Below are 20,569 nucleotides of genomic sequence, written 5' to 3' on the forward strand. Positions count from 1 at the left end.
GAACAGTAAATAAGATCTCATGTTTTACGTAATTTTGGTCTTAACTATCAATAGTATTACAAAGAAAATATGATATATTCAGCAGCAGCCTGCTAGAATTTGTTGTAATCTTGCAGGTTTTCCTATTTTTGCTGAGCACTGAGCGGCTTCTGTTCTTTATCTTCTAATGAATCTCCTGTCTGCTAATAGGAGATAGTCTTGCAACTTCTATATATGCTTTTTACTAAAAGAAAATTAAAATAAAATTTAAAAAAATAGTCTTACAAGTCCACACTTGTGGCCCTGGTCCCTGGCACTCCCCAGGGATAGGTTATATGCGGCTTCCTGCCATTTTATACCATCAGTTGTCTTTGCCCGGCTATCGCTGGGCCCTCTGGTGAGACTGTTTGCCTGCAGGCCAGCACCTACACAAATACAACACATGAGGCACAGCCTGAGAGTGTTGGGGCTCAGAAATCCCCTCAGACTCTTCCTGGGACCTCACAAGCCTCGTGCTCTTCTCAGCACAGGAGCTGACTGCTGCTCGCGCTGCCATCACGCGGTTATTAGTGATGGCTTCCTGTGGCTGGCTGCCGTTCTGAACTGGCTGTGCAGTCAGCTCACTCCACTCGACTCTCACCAGGCCCTCTTGAGAGAACGATCTTATTTTAGTTTGTTATATTTTTTTTTTCTCATTTACTTTTCCAGCTGCTGTTCCACAATTAAAATAAAAAAGATACTCATTGTGAGCTCCTACTTTTCTTTCCAGTCATTTTGACCATGTCTGTAAAGGACGTGGGGGTTCATTCTGTCATAATACAGTAAAACGGAGCAAGATTGTGAGCTCTTTTAAGTCTTTGCATCTGATCCAATGGCAGACATGCTTCATTATATGCTTCATTAATAAAGCAGAAATCAAAAGTGTTTACTTCCATGATATCAGTTAGAGAAGGTGATGTCTTCCATCATATGTTGGCAGATCCTGTATTGTGTGCAGTGCCGATAGTATCTGAATTATGCTATAAGCCACTGGAATTCTCTCCCTTTTTGCTTTAATCTATGAGTAGTCTAAAAAAAATTTTACTTTCCAAAATCATTTATATAATAGGAAAAGAAGATGGTAAGTAGAAGGGAAGGGGAAACCTGGAATATTGTATTTCCTAAATGAGATCCCTAATTAACAGAGGTTATCATAGGTGTGTGCTTTAATCCTTTATGCCTTTTGCATTTAGTTGAAGGATACTGTTTTTAAAAGGGCATTTTGAGTATCTAAATATAACTGTTTGATGATGGGACAGTGAATGAAGCTGATAATGTTTTGTCATGAGGCTGACTGTTTGGATACGTATAAATAAGAAAAAATACTCAAGTAGGTTAAATATTTAAATGAGGTTAAAACCGCTACTCTTCTTGGAACATCTGAGCATCTCAGCATTTGTAATGCCCATGATAATTTTTGCAATAAGTTATCTTTTATGTTTCAATTAGTTTTTAAGTCCTAAAATCACTCAATATGTTTTTCTTCCCATTTGTTTTCTCATCATTTCCACTCCGTAGTACCTGGTTATGGATTACTATGTTGGAGGAGACCTGCTTACATTGCTCAGCAAGTTTGAGGACAGACTACCTGAAGATATGGCTCGTTTCTATTTGGCTGAAATGGTGATAGCTATTGATTCTGTTCATCAGCTGCATTATGTCCACAGGTAAGCAATTTGAGCTCCAGATTCCTGTTGGAATTGGGGAGAGTTACTTGGAATGGTAATTCCTATTAAAAAGTTAATGCTAGTAACAAGTATTTGCCATGATAGTAAGTGTGGTGGAACATACCTGCCTCCATCTTGTGGTTGTTGAGTATTGTTGATAACCTTGTACCATCTGATCAAAGACATGAATGAGGACATTTATGAATATCCAAATGTGTTTGCTAAATCTTATGCATTGGCACGTGTTAGAGTAAATGATCCATCATTTATAACAGCAAGACTAGAAACCTCTTCCTGAAACGTGACCATTTTTGAACAGGTTTATTTAAGGGTCAGGTTCTATTTCTTAGTTAAATTGGTTCAATCTATAAAAAAGTTGAAAACACACCAACACACCATTGTGTGTTCTGCTGTGGATTCTCCCCTCTCTTCTCCCCCCTCCCTCCCCCCACCATTTTCTTTTGGACTTGATCAAATTATCTTTAAAACAAAGTGATAACATTTTTCTAAATAGGTACTTAAATTGTGGTACTTTATATTTACATTGGTATATCAGAAAATAATATATTTTGTTCAAAGGAAAATGTTATGTTATTCGTGTCTAGCATATTTGGAGGCCATAATTGCTTTTTCCATAAGGCTCGCATCATCTTTTCTTTAGTGTGTCATCTCTGCAGAATTCTGTGGTGATTCTTGTGTGCAGAGCAAAGATTACCTTATAAGAGGCTAAAATTTTAAATATACTCTGAATAAATTTATTTTGTTCTGGCAGAAACCAGGAGAATAACTCACAATTGTTTAAGCTGGTTCATTAACCAGGCAGAATGAACTCTTCTGATATGTCCATTTATTCTCCTTAATCAGAGTCTGTACTGGCCATTCCTTCTTTTCCTGTTCTCATTTGTCTGATTGGTGTTACTTTGTGTTTTGTTTTTTTGGTGTGTGTGTTTTGTTAGTTTGTTTTTGTCCAAAAGATGTATTGTAGTTGACTTTGGTTTGTTACTGAGTTGTGTTTTCTCTCCTTTGAGATTGTGGCTTTTCATGAAAGAGCTATAATTAGAATGCTTTAATATGGGATGGTGCTAAACTGCAAATTGCTCTGCTGGAATATTTTGAAGTCTGCTAGTTCTGTTGAAGAACTGGTGACCTGATAAAGAGTTCTTTGTGATAATGCCTTGTGGAAAAGCCTAAGCAGAATATTTTCCCTCGAGTTTTTCTTGAATCTTGAACATTTCAAATGTATATTTCTGATAAACCGTTTCTTCAGTTAGAACCTAATGTGAAAGGCTTTTGTATTCAATTTTATTTTGCATCTAGCTTTTAAAATGTGTCTGTGGGTGAACTGTTGAGATACTGTCTCTTCTGTTACCAGGTGAAGTGTACCCCGTGTACTACGTACATAGACTGCTATATTTTGTACCTGTGGTAGATATGATACTTCCATCCTCAAATAGTTAATGTCCTCAAGGTGAAATAGGTGTTGGTGTAAAGTTCTGATAGAGTGTTAAGAAGCATTGTGGTTCAAAACAACATACTATTATGCCTGCATATTTATTATTATTGAATGTTTCACCAAAAAAAAGTCCCTATGAATTCTCAGTCCTTTGTTGCTTGATTTGCAGCTTTGCCAGTGAGGTTCCCATATTTATAAACCAAAAAAATGCCCCTTCAGCACTTGGCACAGGCAGTTGGCATGTTTCATCACTAATACCGTTGTAACACAATGCCTGTTTAAAAGGGAATGTTTTGCAAAAATAAAAAATGTAAAGGGGATTTGAGTATATGTTAGATGATCAGCCTTTGAAATGTGACACATTGCGCTATTAGTAGGATGTTTGCAACTGTTAAAGCAAAAGAAAAGAAAAGAAAAGAAAACATCTAAATTTCACAAATGCTATTGTAGTGAAAGTTTAGGTGTGGTGGCCACAGCCTTCTTGGGAGCCTGTTGCACACAGAGAAGGACATAGGAGAAGTAGAAGGAAAACACTATTAAAAACAAGGGATAATGGTAGTAGTGGTAATTGTAATGAGTAGTCAATATACATCAGGATTTGAGCTGAATTGGAGGTAATGAACTTTCCTTTCAAGTGATTTTTTTTTTCCTTTCATACAGTGAGAGAGGCTGTTTTGTTTTCTGTAGTGTTCCAGTTCTTTCAGGATAGATTTTTCACGTTAGCCATACGCTGTTGTACTTCGATGATAGTTTTCCTTTACTCTGAATACTTTAATAGCTTTAAAAAATGTATTTCTGCTTATGCAGTGTGCAACCTTTTGCTCTTTTCAGTTGTTAAACGCTTCTTTGTTTCAGGTTGTTTTGTCAGGGAGCAGTACTGAATGCAGTGGTAGTTGGTGTGCAGACTGCTCTGATGTCACATGCTGCAAGATACTTTTCTTTCCTAAAACACGCTGACCAAACCTCAAATGCAAGCAACCTCAGCATTATGAAACAAAATTGCTTCAATTGTGTTTCAGGTTTTGGAGTTGTAAATTTGAATGCCATTTCTGCACTAGCTCTGTGGGATTATGCGATGAATTGACAATGGAAAGGAGATGAAAATCTACGTATTAGTGGAATTGCACAGAAAAATTGCTTTTGAAGCTGTCTCCTGATACCTAATGAACCAAGGGGAAAAGTAGCTAGCTGAAAATAACATCAGCACTGGGATATTTTTTTTTTTTTACTCTGGTTTTTAAATAAATAGTTTAAATAAATCATAATGTTTTTGAGATAAAGTCAATCGTAACATGAAACATTGATAATTATTAATTTCTGATCAATTCATTTCTGCGAGCAGATAATGTAGTAATTTACTTGATAGTTAAACGATGGCTTAGGATGTTAAAACAGCGTTTTCTTTAATGTATTTCTTAGCTTTTCCTGTTGTGATAAATTTGCCAGTATTGACATTGCCATAGGACATTGACAGCTCCAAGACTAGTTGTAGAAAGTAACCGCATCCAAGTATATGTGCAGGTGTTCACAACAAGATTGAAAGAACTTCAGTGTAGCTCTCACAAGTGCAGGACTTCCTTGGGAGTTTCTTTGATAGGTTTCTAACTATCCCTGATACCTTAAATAACTAAGCTGAAATAATGAAATCATGCCTGCTTGTAGGCCAAGGTTAAATATTATCTTGTGCTAGTTTTCTGCAAATTGTAGTGTTGTACAAGGTAATAAGTTACTTTTATTTGGAATCAACATCAATTTGTCTTTTATTTTTACAGATTTGTAGCACCATATTTTGATTTTCATCTGGAAAACAAAAACAAAAACAAACACACCTCAAACTCTACATGCATTAACACTAATTTCAGCTTCAAGGTTTTGTTGTTACTAGGAATGCTTAATTCCTTATGGTATATGTTAAAAGTTTTTATATTTGCATGCACTATCAAATATCCAGATGAATGTTGAAGTAAAACTCTCTCAGCTAGGTAGTTACTCTTACTTTAGGCATATGGACTTACTTCAAATGGAATATTTTTTTCCTACAATGGAGATTTTTTTTTAAACTCAATTCTTATTTGAATGGCAAGGCAGGTTTTCTCTCTGTTTATTTAAAAGTGGAAATCAAGATGGTAAATGCTTATTCTTTCCTAAATCTTTTTAAGTATAAAAGAGTTTAGAAGGCTTGGCTGCTACTGGAAGTAATTTTCTAGTTTTCTAGTTGTTACTGTCTTTTAGTGGGAAGTATTTTAGCATCCTAAGTCACCAGAAATTTATTTTTCTTTTCTTTCCATTTTTTTTGTATCAATATCTGAAATATGTCAGGCTTCACTGGAACATTTGAGCTCTTAAAATGTAGAGCAACTGAATTCTCCGTGGAAGTGACATCCTTTCTGGAAAACACTGAACATAAGGGGATAAATGCAGTAGGGGGGTAAAAGTACTGTCTATTCCCTATCAAGCCAGCCTTTGTTTTACTTCTAACAAGTTACTGTGTGTCGTCGCTAAAATTCATCTTAGGGACATTCTTGAAATATTTACTATAGTTAGCTGAAATCCAGGATTTTGGGGGGGGATGCATTTCACATTCAACTATAAGTTTCGGTGCCAGCATATCCATTTTTGAGCTGCTGAATGAGTGGTTTTCTGTGTTTTGGGTGTATCCCATCTTTCCCGATCAGTCATTTGCTGAAGTGGAAAATGTGGAGATGGAAAGCACGTCTATGGAGTTAGCTGCATTGCGCATTTGGTCGGAGTTGAGTTGGCACAGTGATGTGCCAAGCGTTCTGGCCTTGGTAAAGTGAGCACTAATTGTGGGTTTGAAAGAGAGCACCAACGTATTTTAAGTGTTTACCAAACTTTGCAGCAGACATAATGTCAAACACACCCATGAAGATGTCCTTACAAAGTGCTGAGAAAGCTAGGAAAATAAGGAAAAGCTAGAAAAATAAGGAAAAAATAACATCAGAGTATTTTGATAGTCTACTTAGAATGCATTGCTTTGAATTTTTGCAGTTCAGTTTTGGATGGAAAACTGCAGGACAGAAAGTTATTTTAGTAAGTATTTGGTAAGCTCATGCTCCTTTGTAAGGTATTTGCTTACAGAGGTAGGAGAGCTCCACGAGTCTGGGCTGTTTCCTCTCCATTTCTTCACCAAGGAGGGGCTGGAAACAAAGGCCATCTCCACAGACTATTGGGCTTTCATTTTGTCCCATGACACCCCAGAAATCCCGTAGTACCCCTTCAGGGTAGCACCCAGTCTGTGGTGAGGACTGTGAGGCTAATGTTATTTGACTGGAATGTGTTGGTAGGACTTCCTGAGGAGACTGTGATGAACGAGAAGTATTTGAATTAAAAGACCTGTGTATGTGCAAAGGGCTAGTGGGTCAGGCTGCATGTGCTATCACGTAGAAGTTAAACAGTTTCTTAGTTTTGTGTCTAATGGGATTAATTGAAGTGAAATCTGTGTAATGGATCCATGTGCTAGTATAGGCCCGCATTCTGTGTTACTCGAGTGGAAGGAATTTAGAAACCAGGCCTTAAGTGGTAGTAGTCCTGAGTGGTCCTTTCAGCAGAGGCACTTCTACAAACCTTCAGCTTTTTTTCTCCTGTTGTTCCATTCTCCCCAAGCCCCAAGCTCCTGCTCTGCTGAAACAAAGGGCTGTGGGGCTGTGCAGTGTGCTGAATGAGGACATCAGTCCAAGCTGTAAGTAACATTGCATTGTAATCTGGGTCAATCCTCCACTCTCTCTGATAGAGAAAGAGAATAGGAGGGAATCATTTTAAGCTGGACTTGCCAGTAAAATCTGTGATAACGCTACGACTCTTTTCTGTACAACCAAAGAGTGCTACTTGAGATATCTGAAGATTTGTTGAATTTTAAGATTTAAAAAAAAAAAAAAAAAAAAAAAAGGACACATAAAGATCCTGAAGCTAGAGTATCTTAAAGGTAGTTATTTGAAATGTACATAGCTGCAGAACCCCCAGAAATAAACCTTTCCCCTTCCATGTGTGATATTTACTTGCTAAGGAAGGACATTCGTGATTATTATCAGTTGAGGAAGGCCAGCAGTAATGCAAGGAGCTTATCTCTCTGTTGTTGTTGGTTTTTATTTCTGTTTTGTTTTGTTTTTCTGATGACTGCCCATAGGTCTTTTAGCTTGACAATTATGCCTTTATTAGAGGAAAAGACTCATACAAAAAGCAGAAATGTTTAGATGAAGTTTTTTTCTTTTTTTAATGTAGATTAGTATATCTTCTAGTTGCAGTTGCTTCAAAGTCAAAGTGTATAAAACCCTGCTAAAAGTGAAAATGAGAGAGATGGACAGAAAATAAAGTTGGATTGAAAATGGTCCTTTTTAACTTTGTGTCTTAATGGGAAAATTCTTAAAGCCAAATTTCTTCCACTGAATTACTCCATATTAAAAAGCAAACAAACAAAACCTGAAAACCTTGCCTTCCAAGTAGTAATGTTTATAGCAAGGCTCAGTGATTACCAAGTGGTGGAACTTCCCAAGAGATACTGCTTACTACCTTCAGCATAAAAATTTATTTGACCTTTGTGGTATTTGCAGAAGAAAACTGTCTGCAATAGAATTAACGTAGCTCTAATTTGAGGTCTGTTCCAGTGTCTTACAAAGTTGGAGGTGTTTTCAGAATTTGATAAACTTCTTTTGAAGGCAAAGATTCCTGTTGGTAAGCTGTACATGTAGAGAGAGAGAAAAAAGCTGTAATTTTACACTCATTCTTTTCTGAGTATTTCTGACCTAGAAATATTTTCTACACCTACATGCTGTGATATCCAGAATCAACAGCAGGAAAGTAGGACAAAAACATTTTTCTTGATTCTGAATTTTTAGTCCTGGTGACTGTGTTTTGGAGGGTGTAATTAATTCATTGCTTGGTGACTTAGGATATAGATTTAGTGACTAATGCTGTCAGTTACTTTGTCCTTGCTTAGAAAACTAAGAATGATGCAGGCAGAAATGAGGATGGCAGTTGTGTGATGGAGGGAGTCTTCCTTATTCTCAAGTCTTTTGTTTTATTAGAAGTAGACTAACTGCCTCATCTTTTGTATTCTACAAACTTTCTATTTTGTTTTTGTCTCTTTTTGTGAGCACGGTATTTATTTCATACTATCTCCTTTCACAGTGCCTTGAATTTTCATTTACTAATACTCTATGCGGTATCCTTCTTTACCTTTTCTTCTTAGTAAATGAAAATATCCTTGCGTGAAGTCTGATTCCTGAAATGGCATTTAAGGAAGAATTGGTCCAAATAACCTTACGTACATGGATGCTGTTCTACAGTAAGCGTTTCCCTGATGGTACATTTTCAGAAGAGCTGTTCTTTTGTTAGAAGATTCTACCCCAAGCTCCTTCGCAATAATGACAAACTGTTACTAGCTTTTAACTTCTTACTTGAGGAAAAAATAGGTCACTTAAGATCCTGCAAATTAGAACACTGTTTACGAAGCAAATGCTTGAGCGTGGTCATGCTTCGTTCAGTTGTGGACGGCTTCGTGGCTGGGGTTAGGGAAGCAGGAACGTGTGGAGTTTTATCTGAAAAGTTGTATAAAAACCTTTATTGATTCAGGTTCTGTGATGTTCATGCTGTTCAGGATTTCTTTATTAGCTCTTGGGGGATATCCTTAACATTTCCACATGCAGTAGGAAATAGTGGTATTACTGCCATTGTAACTCACTGCTTTTCAATAAATTCAATTCAATTTCAGTAAATCAGCATGACCTGCTGAGTTCCAGCACTAAACCGTCTCCCTTAGTGCCATGTCCACACCTCTCTTCAATACCTCCAGGGGTGGGGACTTCTTCGCTTCCTTGGGCAGCCCATTCCAATACCTGGCTACCCTCTCTGTGAAGAAATTCTTCCTAATGTGCGATCTAACCCTCCCTGCCACAATTTGAGTCCGTTTCCCTGTGTTTCCATTCAAATATCAATGTGTTTGTTTGTTGTTGTTGGTTTTTTTTATTATTATTATATAGAAGAATTTAAATGTCAGGCATTTACTACTACACTATAGCAGGACTACTACATGTCCTAGCACTATGTAGGCTGTATACTCTTCAGCTCCAGACACATGAGAAGAAAGAAGATAATTTAGGTAGACATTTTAGGCAGCTTTTTCATATATTGAAGGAATCAAATATCCAGTTGTTTATATTTTTTGTAACAGATCATCTGAAGTTGAGTACTAAAATTTCAATATTTAAACAGCATCCTTTGCTTTGCAATATTTTTCTTTAAATCTGTGAAAACAACAAAAAAAATAGCATTAGGCATGGATGTAACTCTGCGAACTTTTGCAGGAAGTATTGTTTTCTCAGAATGTTTTGGTAATGATGTTGATAATGTTGAGAACTGTGGAAAAACTTTCCTGTTGTTAAAATAGACACCCTGCTGGAAGCTGTGTGGCTGGTGACATGAGAAAACCCCTTTCTGCTTAGAGCTGAGGCACAGGCACCAATTAGGAATGATCTTTGACTCCATGCTTTTGAAAGTAAGAGAAGTCTTCCAGGATGTTTGGTTTGTAATTATTAAGATGTGTTGTTTTATACTCAGACTTGTACCTGAAGCAGTTCAGATACATCACATATGTCCGAGGAAGGCTTTTGATTAGCTCTGCTTACGTGCAGTTTTAATAAGTTTAAGTCCTGAACTGCTGTTCCCTGTTCTAAAGAATTTGTGCTTCAATTTGTTTTCCAGAGAGAGGAAAGCAGTGCCTGAGTCTCAGCCAGAGAAGAATGATTAATACAGACATTAATCAAGTCCCATAAGTTAAAATATCAATCCACTCTATAAAAAACAAATGTCAAAACTAGCTAAACCTACTTGTGTATTTCAGAACTGGCATGAACTTTCAGTAACGTTACATATAAACAAGGACTTACTGCCATTCTCCTTGCTAGCCCATAGGTGCACAGTAGACATCTAACTCCACTTAAAAGACAAGCAACAGTGAGATTAACTGCAGGTTAAGTGTCTGAAAATAGCAACTTTGATCCTCAAGTGACTAGCTATTTAAGTGGAGGAGGATATGAGAAGGTAAACAAGCATTAGAGTGAGGGAAGCAAAAAAGGTTTGAAAATACAAGTGACTTCTGAGAGTTGTGGTGGTGTGTTTTTTTTCTTTTTAGTAGTTTTGAGTATTCCTGAATAGCTGTCAGTTTGAAGTCGATATTCTCTGACTTCCTTTTAAAAATATGAATTCAACCACGGCTTTCATTTAGTAGCAGCAGTTATTTATTTGAATATCTTTAATACGACACGCGTAATTTAGGTGTATCAAATCAATAATGTTTTAATCTAATAATGAAAAGAAAATCAGCTGTGCTATGAAGTGTATTGTTTCCTACTATATTTTCTCACTGTAACTTCTGAATACATATTCTGTTGATCTACAGATGACGGACCATGTATCAGTTTCCATAGTTATCACTGAGCTGCAGGCTTCTGATTTTCCTTTGTGCTCCAGCAAATTTGGTTCAATCTTTTATCACTTCACCATTCAGCTGGCTGCACAGGATGCTTCTTTTCAGCATTTTAAAGGCTTCAAAATTCTTCTGTCAAACTTCTTACTTAGGCAGTTAGTGGCTTTTATGGCACTGAATATGAAAAAACACGGTAGAAAAAATATTAATCAAATTGTTATTAAAATAATTTTGTCAACAGTCTGGGTAGGAATTTAAAACACATCTCTCCAGTGGGTCACAGCCTCTCATTTACTGTTTTATGCGCTCTATTCATTCTGCTTCCATATGTGTTTGTTCTGTAGAGCAAAGAAAAATTAGGGAATTGGTCTTTCTAAGTGAAAAAATAAACACAACAATTTATTTAGTCGTGAAACTTGGGGTGCAGTTGCATTATGCCACTACCACTCAGTACAAGGAACATTCTGAAGGGAAAACAACTGACCCAGCATGGGAGTTGCTTGAGATAACAGAAAGGCAATCCCATTTTGCTTGATCTACCCTAGTCAGATGAATCTTTGCCTCAGTCTGATACAAAAGAGATTGAAAAGAAGTGTGAGAAGCAGACAGGGTGGAACAGACCATGAGTGTGAGGAGATAAAGTGAAATCTAAATCATAAAGGTCTGTTACTTTGAATGCAGTTTTATTGTCAAAATGAAAGCACCCAAACTGTCTCAAAATAGCAAAATAAGAGAAAAAAAATCAAGAAGTGGTAAAATTGTTTTTCAGACTGGCACAGGAGACTTCTAGGGAGTGAGTCTTCTGTTCCTACTTCAGGATCCCCCTGGGAAAAAAATAAAACTGCACACTTTTCTCATTTAATTAGCTCTGCAGAGCTGGAAGACTCGTGTCAAATAATGTAAAAAATACTCTATCACCTGTCAGGGTAGGACTTTTGAGTGAGAAGATTCCTTACCTTTCTCTCTTTTCTTCTTTCCACACACAACGTTTAAGCTTGCATTCACATGTGCTCTTCACTCTCTTTATCTGTACTTAAAACCAAGTCACTTCACATTTCTTGTATTTAACTGCAGCATGTTTTGTTGTTTTTAACAACTTGTAAGTAGAATTCCTCAAACCCTTTATTTTTTACAGATAACTAGAAGGTAATAAATATAGTGCCATACTTGCGATACAGTAAAGAACATAAGGAAGTTGTGGGGGAGCAATAGGAATTATTATTTCAGCAGTAGTAGCTTCGTTGCTCCACACTGTTCTACTTTTTACTTGCTCACTCAGAAGGAATCTTCTTTCCTGTTAGCACTTAACCTATATACTGTTAATTTAGGGCACGGTTAAGTAGAAGACGTGTTTGGAAAAGCCATGGTTTGTCTTTTATTTTTTTGTGGCTTTTCCTCTCACCCCCCTTTTTTTCTAGGTAGCTATTTTGAACACCACTGGCTTGTGTTGAGAAAGAGGAATCGTGGGTATGTCTTTAACTACTGAGCAAATCCTTATTGGATGAAGAAAGAGGAAAACAAAAGGTCTGTGCAGCACATTCAAATAGTTGCATAGTAGTGTTGTTTTCTGAAACATCCTTCTTTGTGCTAGGCAGTCCTTCAAAAATTTGTGAAATATGTGAAATCTAAAGCCATAGTGGCCTGGGGTAAGAGCAGTAAAATGTATAGCATATAACTGCTTGTTCACATACTTCTAACAGCAATGGCAAATGTGTGATTTATATATGTATTCTTTCGGGATGGAATTGGTTTTCTTCTCATTGTAAAACAAAGTGTTTTTTTTAGCATCCAGGGTTTACATTGCATAATTCAAGGCTAAGAAACAGTTACTCCCCTTTAATATGTTTTTATAGCTTCATTGCAATTTTTATTGCTGATCAAGTAAATGGAGAGGAGAGGGATCAGATCAACCTTATATTAAGGCTGTATATTCTTCCTTTGGGAAAATGAAAGGCATTCGGTGATCTCAAAACTCATTTCTGTACAGACCTCCCTTTACCCCATTTTCCATAATTCTTGATGTATTTATACCTGTGTGTTTATTCCTGGAGGAAGATAGAAAAACTTTTGGTTTGCTGTGGGATGCAGTATGGACCCAGCAGGTATTTTGTTTCTTATCAGTTCCAGAAATTTTCTAGTGATTTGCAGCTAGCAGCTTGCTTCAGCTCCGGGTACTTACAGGTATCTGTGATAATTAAAAATAAAAACAAAGCCACCACATATTTCTCGATACAGATACGTATTTATAAAGATCTATATTAAAAATTGTTATATTGTCCTAACAGCTTTCGAGTGAGATTTCTTCAGTTAATTACTTTCTTAGTATCATCAGTGCATTTTTAAAAATACATGAAAAATGTTTTTGGAGTGTCATTGTGAAAAACAATAACGTCCTGAGTTTCGGTTGTCTGGTTTATTCTTAGAATTATTTAATATGATCAGATGATTCAGAGATGATGTGTGCTCGTACTGAAATGCAGAGAACAGAGATCATGAATCCAAAATGAGCATCAAAAGGAAAGAAAGCATTTATCTGCCTAGAAATATGTATCAACATAGTCTAGCATAGGTAGTAATTTGCAGTATAACAGCTGGGGATATTCTGGATTCCTCTGCAGCCTCCCCTTTCAGGATGTCTTTGACAGATGGCACTCACAGATGGACATAACATTCTTAAGGAGCTTACTTCTTCTACTCCTTTACCCTCCAGTAACTCATGATACTATTAGAAATCTAAAAGCTTTGACATGAATTAGCCTTACTTAGCAGACTTTAATTTTTTAATCTTTAGAATATGCTGCTTGGCTGTGGTTGCGGAGTTCTTAATCTGTTTACTTACGTTCTTAGGAGCCAAAATGGAATTCAATAAAATGGAGATGGCAAAATGTGGAAAAAATACAGTCTTTTCCAGATATTTTTAAATTGTAGTTTTATTTTTATTCCTCCATTTTGGAAGAAAAGTGTAGAATGATACAAAAGGATATGGTTCAGCAACTCAGAAATAGCTCTGTCAACTGAAGCTCACAGAATCCAAGCAAGCTGCTTAGTATTCCATTGCAATTGCATTGAAATCTTAAGGGAATAAACCTTAATATTTTAAGTTTGGTGGTCAATGAAAATTCTTTCTATCCATTCATGCAAAGCAGCTTGTATTTACTAAGTATGTTTAAGTATCCACCTAATAGACTGTCACCAAAAGAGCAAGCTGTGTTAAATATTATTGAATATGCTTGGTGTGATAGTTATTTCTCTATTAAATGACCAGTGTTACACCTCCATATCCATGCAGCTTTGGATTCAAAGGTGAAGGGCATCATTCTCTCAAGTGTTGACTCAAATGGTCCTCCTCTCTGACGAATGTCACTGGTGTGCAGTTTCTGTTGAGGAATGTGAAACTATTAGCAGAATGATTAGATCCAAAAAAAGCATTGTGACAGCTGGGCAGATTAGAGATGCAAAAATCCTGAGTGCCCTCAGCTAGGTACTCCACTGCGTGTAGTAGTAGTTTATTAGAAAACTGGAAGAACAACAGTTAGAGATGGAGAAATAAAACCTTCGTTTGTTTTGTTTTCTAAATGCTGTGTAAATTCAAGGTTTCTAGCTTCTCCTTCGCAAATAGTATGTAGCCCACTGTGGCAAAACTTGTGGTTCACAGCCCATTTTAAAGAGCTTTTTTCTTCAGGGCCCCGCACCTGGAGGCGGCATGCTAGACGCCAGTCTGCTCCCTCCCATCACTTTTTCCTCGATTTCAAGTTGTTGTTGCATTTTCATCATAGGCAAAGTTGTTTAGTTACACAAAGGTATGATTTAAACACCCACTTTGCAACCTCCTGCTGGGAAGTGGGTTCTGCAAAACCATCAATAAGCGAACAAACCTGACGTAAATCCTTTTCTTATTGGATGTATTTATGTACGCGGTTCTGTTGCCTGGCTATTCCTAAGCTTGTTTATAATAATAATAAATAGGACACATATAGTTACAGAAAAAAATTATGGGCAGTTTAACTAAGGAGTGTGTTATTTTGGGTGAGAAATGTAGGCCATGCACTTGAATACAAGGTTCAGATAAGTAGTCCAGGCCAGAATAGTGCCTAGTTTGCATTTTCAACAAACTCCACCTATTTTATTACCTCACTCTAAGTTTTACATTGCTACTGTTGTTTTTTTGTTGTTGTTTTGTTTTGTTTTGTTTTTTAACAAACAAAAAACAAAGAGCTTTTCTTGTTTTCCTTTGCTCATTAAGTTGACTCAGTGAGTCTCAATAGGGTTAACTGTTTGCCAGGTTAAGGACAGAGTCCTCCATTAAGAAAAACAAGAGATATTGGGGGAAGCTGTGGCTGTAGCTGATGCCAGAGACTAACAATATGACGATGCTATGTTTCAACAGAATAAAGCAGCTAGCTGATCCCTTAATGTGGTCTGGTACCAAGTGTCGAGTCTTCCTGAAATGCCTGTGTTAAATAAAGACCCTTGTTTTGGGGTAACAGAGCAGTAGTGCTGGTGCTTACTTCTGAGATGCAAAAGGGAGACCTGGGAGCTCTGCCCTGCTGCAGCTGCAGACTCCTGAGCTGAAGTATGAGGAGATGAGTCCCCTGTGGTACAATTCTTCCGCAGAGAAAGTATGTGCAAAAGAGCAGTGGTATGGAAGGCAACTCCTTTGGTATTATCTAATGGCTTGAGGCCAGTCTTGCCAGCATTTATCTTCACAGTGTCATCAGTGTCAAAGACTGACCTTGGTTGCTGAGCATTCTGCGATAAGAAGGGGCTGTGTGTTTGTTAGGCTTTGGAGCAGCAAAAGGAAGTTTTTCATTTGAACTACTTCTATAAGCTTGTCTACTATTAAATGTTAAGACATGATCAAAACAATTTTGTCTTTTTACCTGTCATATCCTTGCAGAATTTAGAGAGAGAGAAATGCTTTGCCAATATTTGTTTTATGAATTGGAATTTCCAGTGCAAAAATGCTCAAGTTACTAAAACTGAGGCTAAAGATGCTAAAACTGAGGATAAAGTATCTTGAGCCACTAGAACTGGGAAGTACATGTCTTGCTATGGTTGAATATTTAGTATCTTGGTGATTTAAAAAAAATGAAAGTCTTGTTTTTTCTTCCATGTTTTGTTTGCACATCTTTCAGAACTCCTGTGCTTGTGCCTGGAATTTTCTGCATCCTGAAAGATCCTCAGAAAAAGCTATTTTAAACTATTACAATTCCCTGAAAATTACAGTGCAAAGCTCTCGTGTTTTTATGCATGAGTTACTACTTAACAACACTATTATTTACAAGATCAATGAAGTAAACATTAAATTCTATATGTGTTTTAACCCCAACAAGTTTTTTGATCAACCACACAACTTTTAGGAAGTTTCTTGGCTTCTGTGTTCTTTTGTATGAAGTTTGGTCGGTTTCAGGATGCATTGGATATCAGTTCCTGTTGGGCCCTTGCTTGTCTGCCATAAGGAATTGGCATTCTGCTAATGCCTATGACTCTTACAGTTTTGTTTCATAGATGTTTAAAACAACATCTGTAAATCAGCATTGTAAGGTACTAAATTGAAAATGTTTCTAAAATGACCTACCGTCTTTCTTGCTTTAGTTTATAAAGCTGACAAGAAATAGAAATAATAGACATGCAGGTGACTTTACCCTGACACCTCTTCAAAATACTTGACTAGGGTGCCTAACTGGATGTGAGTTTTCTCCCTGGGTATCTGGTTCCGATAGCTGCTTAGCATTTTGGATGATAGTACTACGGGAAGTATGTAGCTGCCAAGTACTAATCAAAAAGAATATTTCAAATGACTTTTTCTTTCTGAGAAGAAGAAAAACAGTTTGATAGAGGCAGCTTTTCAAAACAATTATCTATATTTTAGAGCTGTTATCATTTTTGAGATTTGCGTTATTTCAAAGCAAATGCATATATATAAAGGTCACAGGGAGATATTTTTTTCTAGGTTAAAAATGTTAGGACATTGTAATGCTATGTGGTGGAGCATATATTTATATGCCAGTAACTCCACTCAGTTCAAGCATTTAGGAATGAGTATCAGTGCCTGAACAAACTCAAGATCTATATTTGTTGGCTGATGTACTCATTCCCTGTTGTTTGTTATTATTTCCTTTATTAGCATTTGAAATTCATAAAGGGTAATGGATACAATGAGGTATATACTGAATAAACACAATAAAGTAAATACTGCATCCAGAAGACTTGTCAGAGTGGCAGAACTTGGAGCAATGTAGATCTGTAGAGAAAAGGCCTGGGAGGTTACTTTGAGAGGTCAGTCTGATACTTTTCCTCTGCTGCAAGGCAAGATGAAGCTATAGCAAAACCACTCTTGGTAGATATTTGTCTAACCAGTTCTTAAAAAAAATACTGTGATGGATATGGTGAAACTTCCCTAATCAATTTGTTACAGTGTGGTATTGTCATTATTATGAAAGTGTTTCCTAATGTCTAATCTAAGGATCTTTCATTGAAATACTACTTGTGCTGCCCACGCTCAGTGTGGATAGCAATCTGCCTTCTTTTTGTTTGTTACACTTCAAGTCTGGGGTGCAAATTCTTTGCAGTAAAAGAGGAAAGCAGCAACCTCTGTGCTCACCAAAAGTAAGGTAATTTCTCTCAAGGTGGTTTAGAGATTTGAAAAATATTCTTTGTCACAAAACATACTCTGAAACTAAGTAAGTTCGGGTTCAGTACCTGATTCTGTCTGTGATGGTTGATGAAACCATGAGTTGCTGAAGTAGGCATGCTTGTACAATTTCTTCACATGTGTTGTCAATTAAGTTTTTTTGCTAGTGAACGTTCTGCATCTAGTACATGTAACTTTAATTTCTACATTGTCTATCATTTAGTTTTGTAATATTACTAAGAATAAATGTTGGTTAGGGTGTGCAGCAGTATAAATGTAAAACTGCACACACTGATCGGTAAGTATGGCTGTATGTCAGATATAAACTTCTATCATATCGGTTTAGTTCAGCTGTCCTAGTAATTGATGGGAGTCTGTCCACTGACTTTAATGAGATTGGGCTGAATCATCTCCCGCTGAGAGTGGTGAGATTCCTTTAGCAGAGGTAAATTACTGGATGTTCCTGGAACAATGCATACATAATTACTTATTATCAAAACTTAATGAGAAAACAAAGGCATTTTACAGTATTAAGATACTGCTTAAGAAAAAAACACAAAGCCTGAACCACATTATTGCAAGTTCAAAATAAGATTGTTTATAGCATTTCTTCTTCTTTTTTCATGTACTTTCTTTGCTTATTAAGACTTAAATCTTAAAGCGTTTAATCTGACTATTCCTATAGTTTTCAAGGTGATGTGCGTGGCTACTACATCTTTTTAAATTCCCAGGTTTAGTTTGTCAGCTTTACAGGAAGCAGGTTTAGTTTACTATAAAAAACATGATACAGCTGTTTGAGTGCTATGTAAACAATAAGGTTGTGATCAAAATTACTTACATTATTTTGAATTCAATAGAAATAATAACATTCAGGATTCCACCCAAAGCTGGAGGGGTATCTGTTTAGGAGAAGGCACACCACGGAGTCTTGATAAGAGGAATGGTTAATGAGGTACAACATATTCCAGTTTTCTTAGGCTGTTCTCTTGTGCAATCTTACTGAGATTACTAAAGAATAACTGCCAGCAGTTCAATCTAATTTGTCTCAGTTCACATTGCCAGGTGGAACATATTTCTAGTTTTGCTCACTAGAATTTGGATAAAATTTCGTTGGTAGAATATGGCAACTTTGATATAATCTGGCAGAGAGTAATAGATGAAAGAAATAAGCTCCTGGACATTACTGCCTGTAGATTTGACTGAAAAAAAAAAAAAAAAATGAAGCAATTAATTGACTAGGGTTCTTGATGGCAGGTCACCAGCTGTTTCACTCTGCATATCTAAAGCAGGCTGTCAGTATGGCATTGCTGAATACCTTCACAAAAACTTTACAGACGCCAAATTTTCTCATTTCATTGGGATGCTGCCAAAACCAAATGTTTTCCTTTTTTGTTATCGTGGTTGCAGTATTTCTGTGTGAGAAGAGGAGGTGTGTGGAAGAAAAATCTTCCTGAAACTACAGAAGGGAGTGAAATAAACTGCAGAACTTATGTTCTGACTATGGGTAGCCCTGTGTTTTCAAGGAGTTTTGGATAAAAAGTCCAGGCATTCTGACAAGATCTTGGTTATATTCCTTTTTTTTTTTTTTTGAGGAGGTAACTTGGCAAACAATGATGTTTCTATTTGTAAGAGTGGATAATTATAACCATTGATGTCTGCTTTTAACTTTTTTTGCTTATGCCTTTGGGGAATCCTCTTGTACGTTTAATGAGTAAATAATATACTGTGATATCCTCAATTAGTATTAAGTTGTCTGCATCAGTCTTTCTCTGCCAGCAGTTAGTCCAGGAACTAATTTATTTTTTTCATCTGATGGTATTTTAATTGGCACTGGTGATAGTATTAACAAAATGCTGTTCATATGAAAAATAATTTAATATAACTTACTCACTTTGTTTCTCAAGGTCAGCATGTCTTGGGGTGTGTGACCTGTCTGAAAGAGTGATGTTCTCCAAATTATCACTTTCTTATCCATGGGACTAAAACAAACTGGTAGCTCTGCTATTAAATTGCTCCTTTGATTTCAGACAGGTGCATTTCTTTCTTCAGGCTCAGCTGACATTGCAGTTGTTGAATCTAGAACCCTATGAACCTCTACTGTCATTTCAGTTCTGCCGCTTTTTGAAAATCTCAGCTGTGTTTGTGAGGACAGTCTATTAATACCTGAAACGCGTAGTCCAATGGTGACATATCACAGAGCCACAGGTTGGCAGGGACCTCTGAAGATCACCCAGTCCAACCCCCCTGCCAAGCAGGGTCACCTGCAGCACATCGCACAGGATGGCATCCAGGCAGGTTTGGAATATCTCCAGAGAAGGAGACTCCACAGCCTCTCTGGGCAACCTGTCCCAGTGCTCTGTCACCCTCACAGGGAAGAAAGAAGTGTCTTCCTTTCTATTTATCTCTTCCCCTGCCTCCATGAGATTGCCCAAGAAAAAAATATCAGAGTAGAATAGTTCCGTTGGAAGGGTCATTCAAAGATCGTCTAACCCAACTGCCTGACCTCTTCAGGGCTAACTGAGAGCTAAAGCACCTTACTGAGGTCATTATCCACTTTGCTAGGATGCCTGTTTCAGTGTTGACCACCTTCATGGTAAAGAAATTTTTCCTGGTGTCTAGTTTGAATTAAGTCACGATTCTTCTGGAATCACTGCTTCCTGTGCTGTAGACCTGCAGAACTGCTTGTTGTCTTGCAAATAACTGAATAACATCGATTCAGTGATGCAAAGAATGATGTAGATGAACCTCAGGAACAGGTACACTTTGAAATCATAAAATCATCAGATAGTTCATGTTTTGTAATTCAAGGAACTTCAGGAGATCAGCTAGCCCAAATTTCAATATGCAAGACCTCACAATTTGTAAAGTTTCATTCGGTATCAGGAATTAATCCATGAAAAAAAAAATGATTCACAAGTATTTGTTTTGCAACTGGAATGTGCTATGCATGGGTTTAGGATGTCTCAGAGGGAATACTTTTTCTCGAGTCTTACTGAACAAATGAAATTCTACTCTGGCTCATTAACAGAGAAATCAAAATATATGGCAATAATCCAAATGTCTGCTGTACTCTCTTTGCAGAATTTTGTTTATATTAACACAGTTTGTATGTAAAATGTTTGGGTTTTAACTATGGCTTAAGAAGGTAAACTTATTTTAAAGAGAGTTGAGTGAAGTGATCTGGATAAACAAGCCAATCTGAAGCATGAACAGCTCCCCACATTAAACTAAGAAGTATTCTGAATTTTGAAAAATGATTCTTTAAATATTTTTTCAGTTTTTGTTAGAAGCCTTCACGCTTCTGTTTTCTGCACAAGTGAAGTTGCCAGCGTCACACAAACTGGTTGTTCTTGTGG

General features: G+C 36.9%; 1 protein-coding gene and 1 long non-coding RNA gene across 7 annotated transcripts in view; one reads left to right on the plus strand and one right to left on the minus strand.

The window, feature by feature from the left end:
- The window catches only part of CDC42BPA (CDC42 binding protein kinase alpha), a 153,725-nt gene that overhangs the window by 52,664 nt on the left and 80,492 nt on the right, over positions 1-20,569 (plus strand). For all 6 annotated transcript variants that reach the window (XM_084514987.1, XM_084514982.1, XM_084514986.1 and 3 more), the window contains exon 6: positions 1,537-1,685. In XM_084514987.1, the coding sequence (XP_084371113.1) occupies positions 1,537-1,685 (149 nt within the window). The remainder of the gene's footprint in view (positions 1-1,536; positions 1,686-20,569) is intronic.
- Positions 13,645-19,233, minus strand: LOC311435276. Its single transcript, XR_014692021.1, has 3 exons — positions 19,105-19,233; positions 18,052-18,112; positions 13,645-13,956 (listed from the first exon to the last, which is right to left on the minus strand). It is a non-coding gene; the product is annotated as an uncharacterized lncRNA (long non-coding RNA).

Source organism: Aythya ferina, assembly GCF_964211825.1.
Source record: "Aythya ferina genome assembly, chromosome: 3".
NCBI lineage: Eukaryota > Metazoa > Chordata > Aves > Anseriformes > Anatidae > Aythya > Aythya ferina.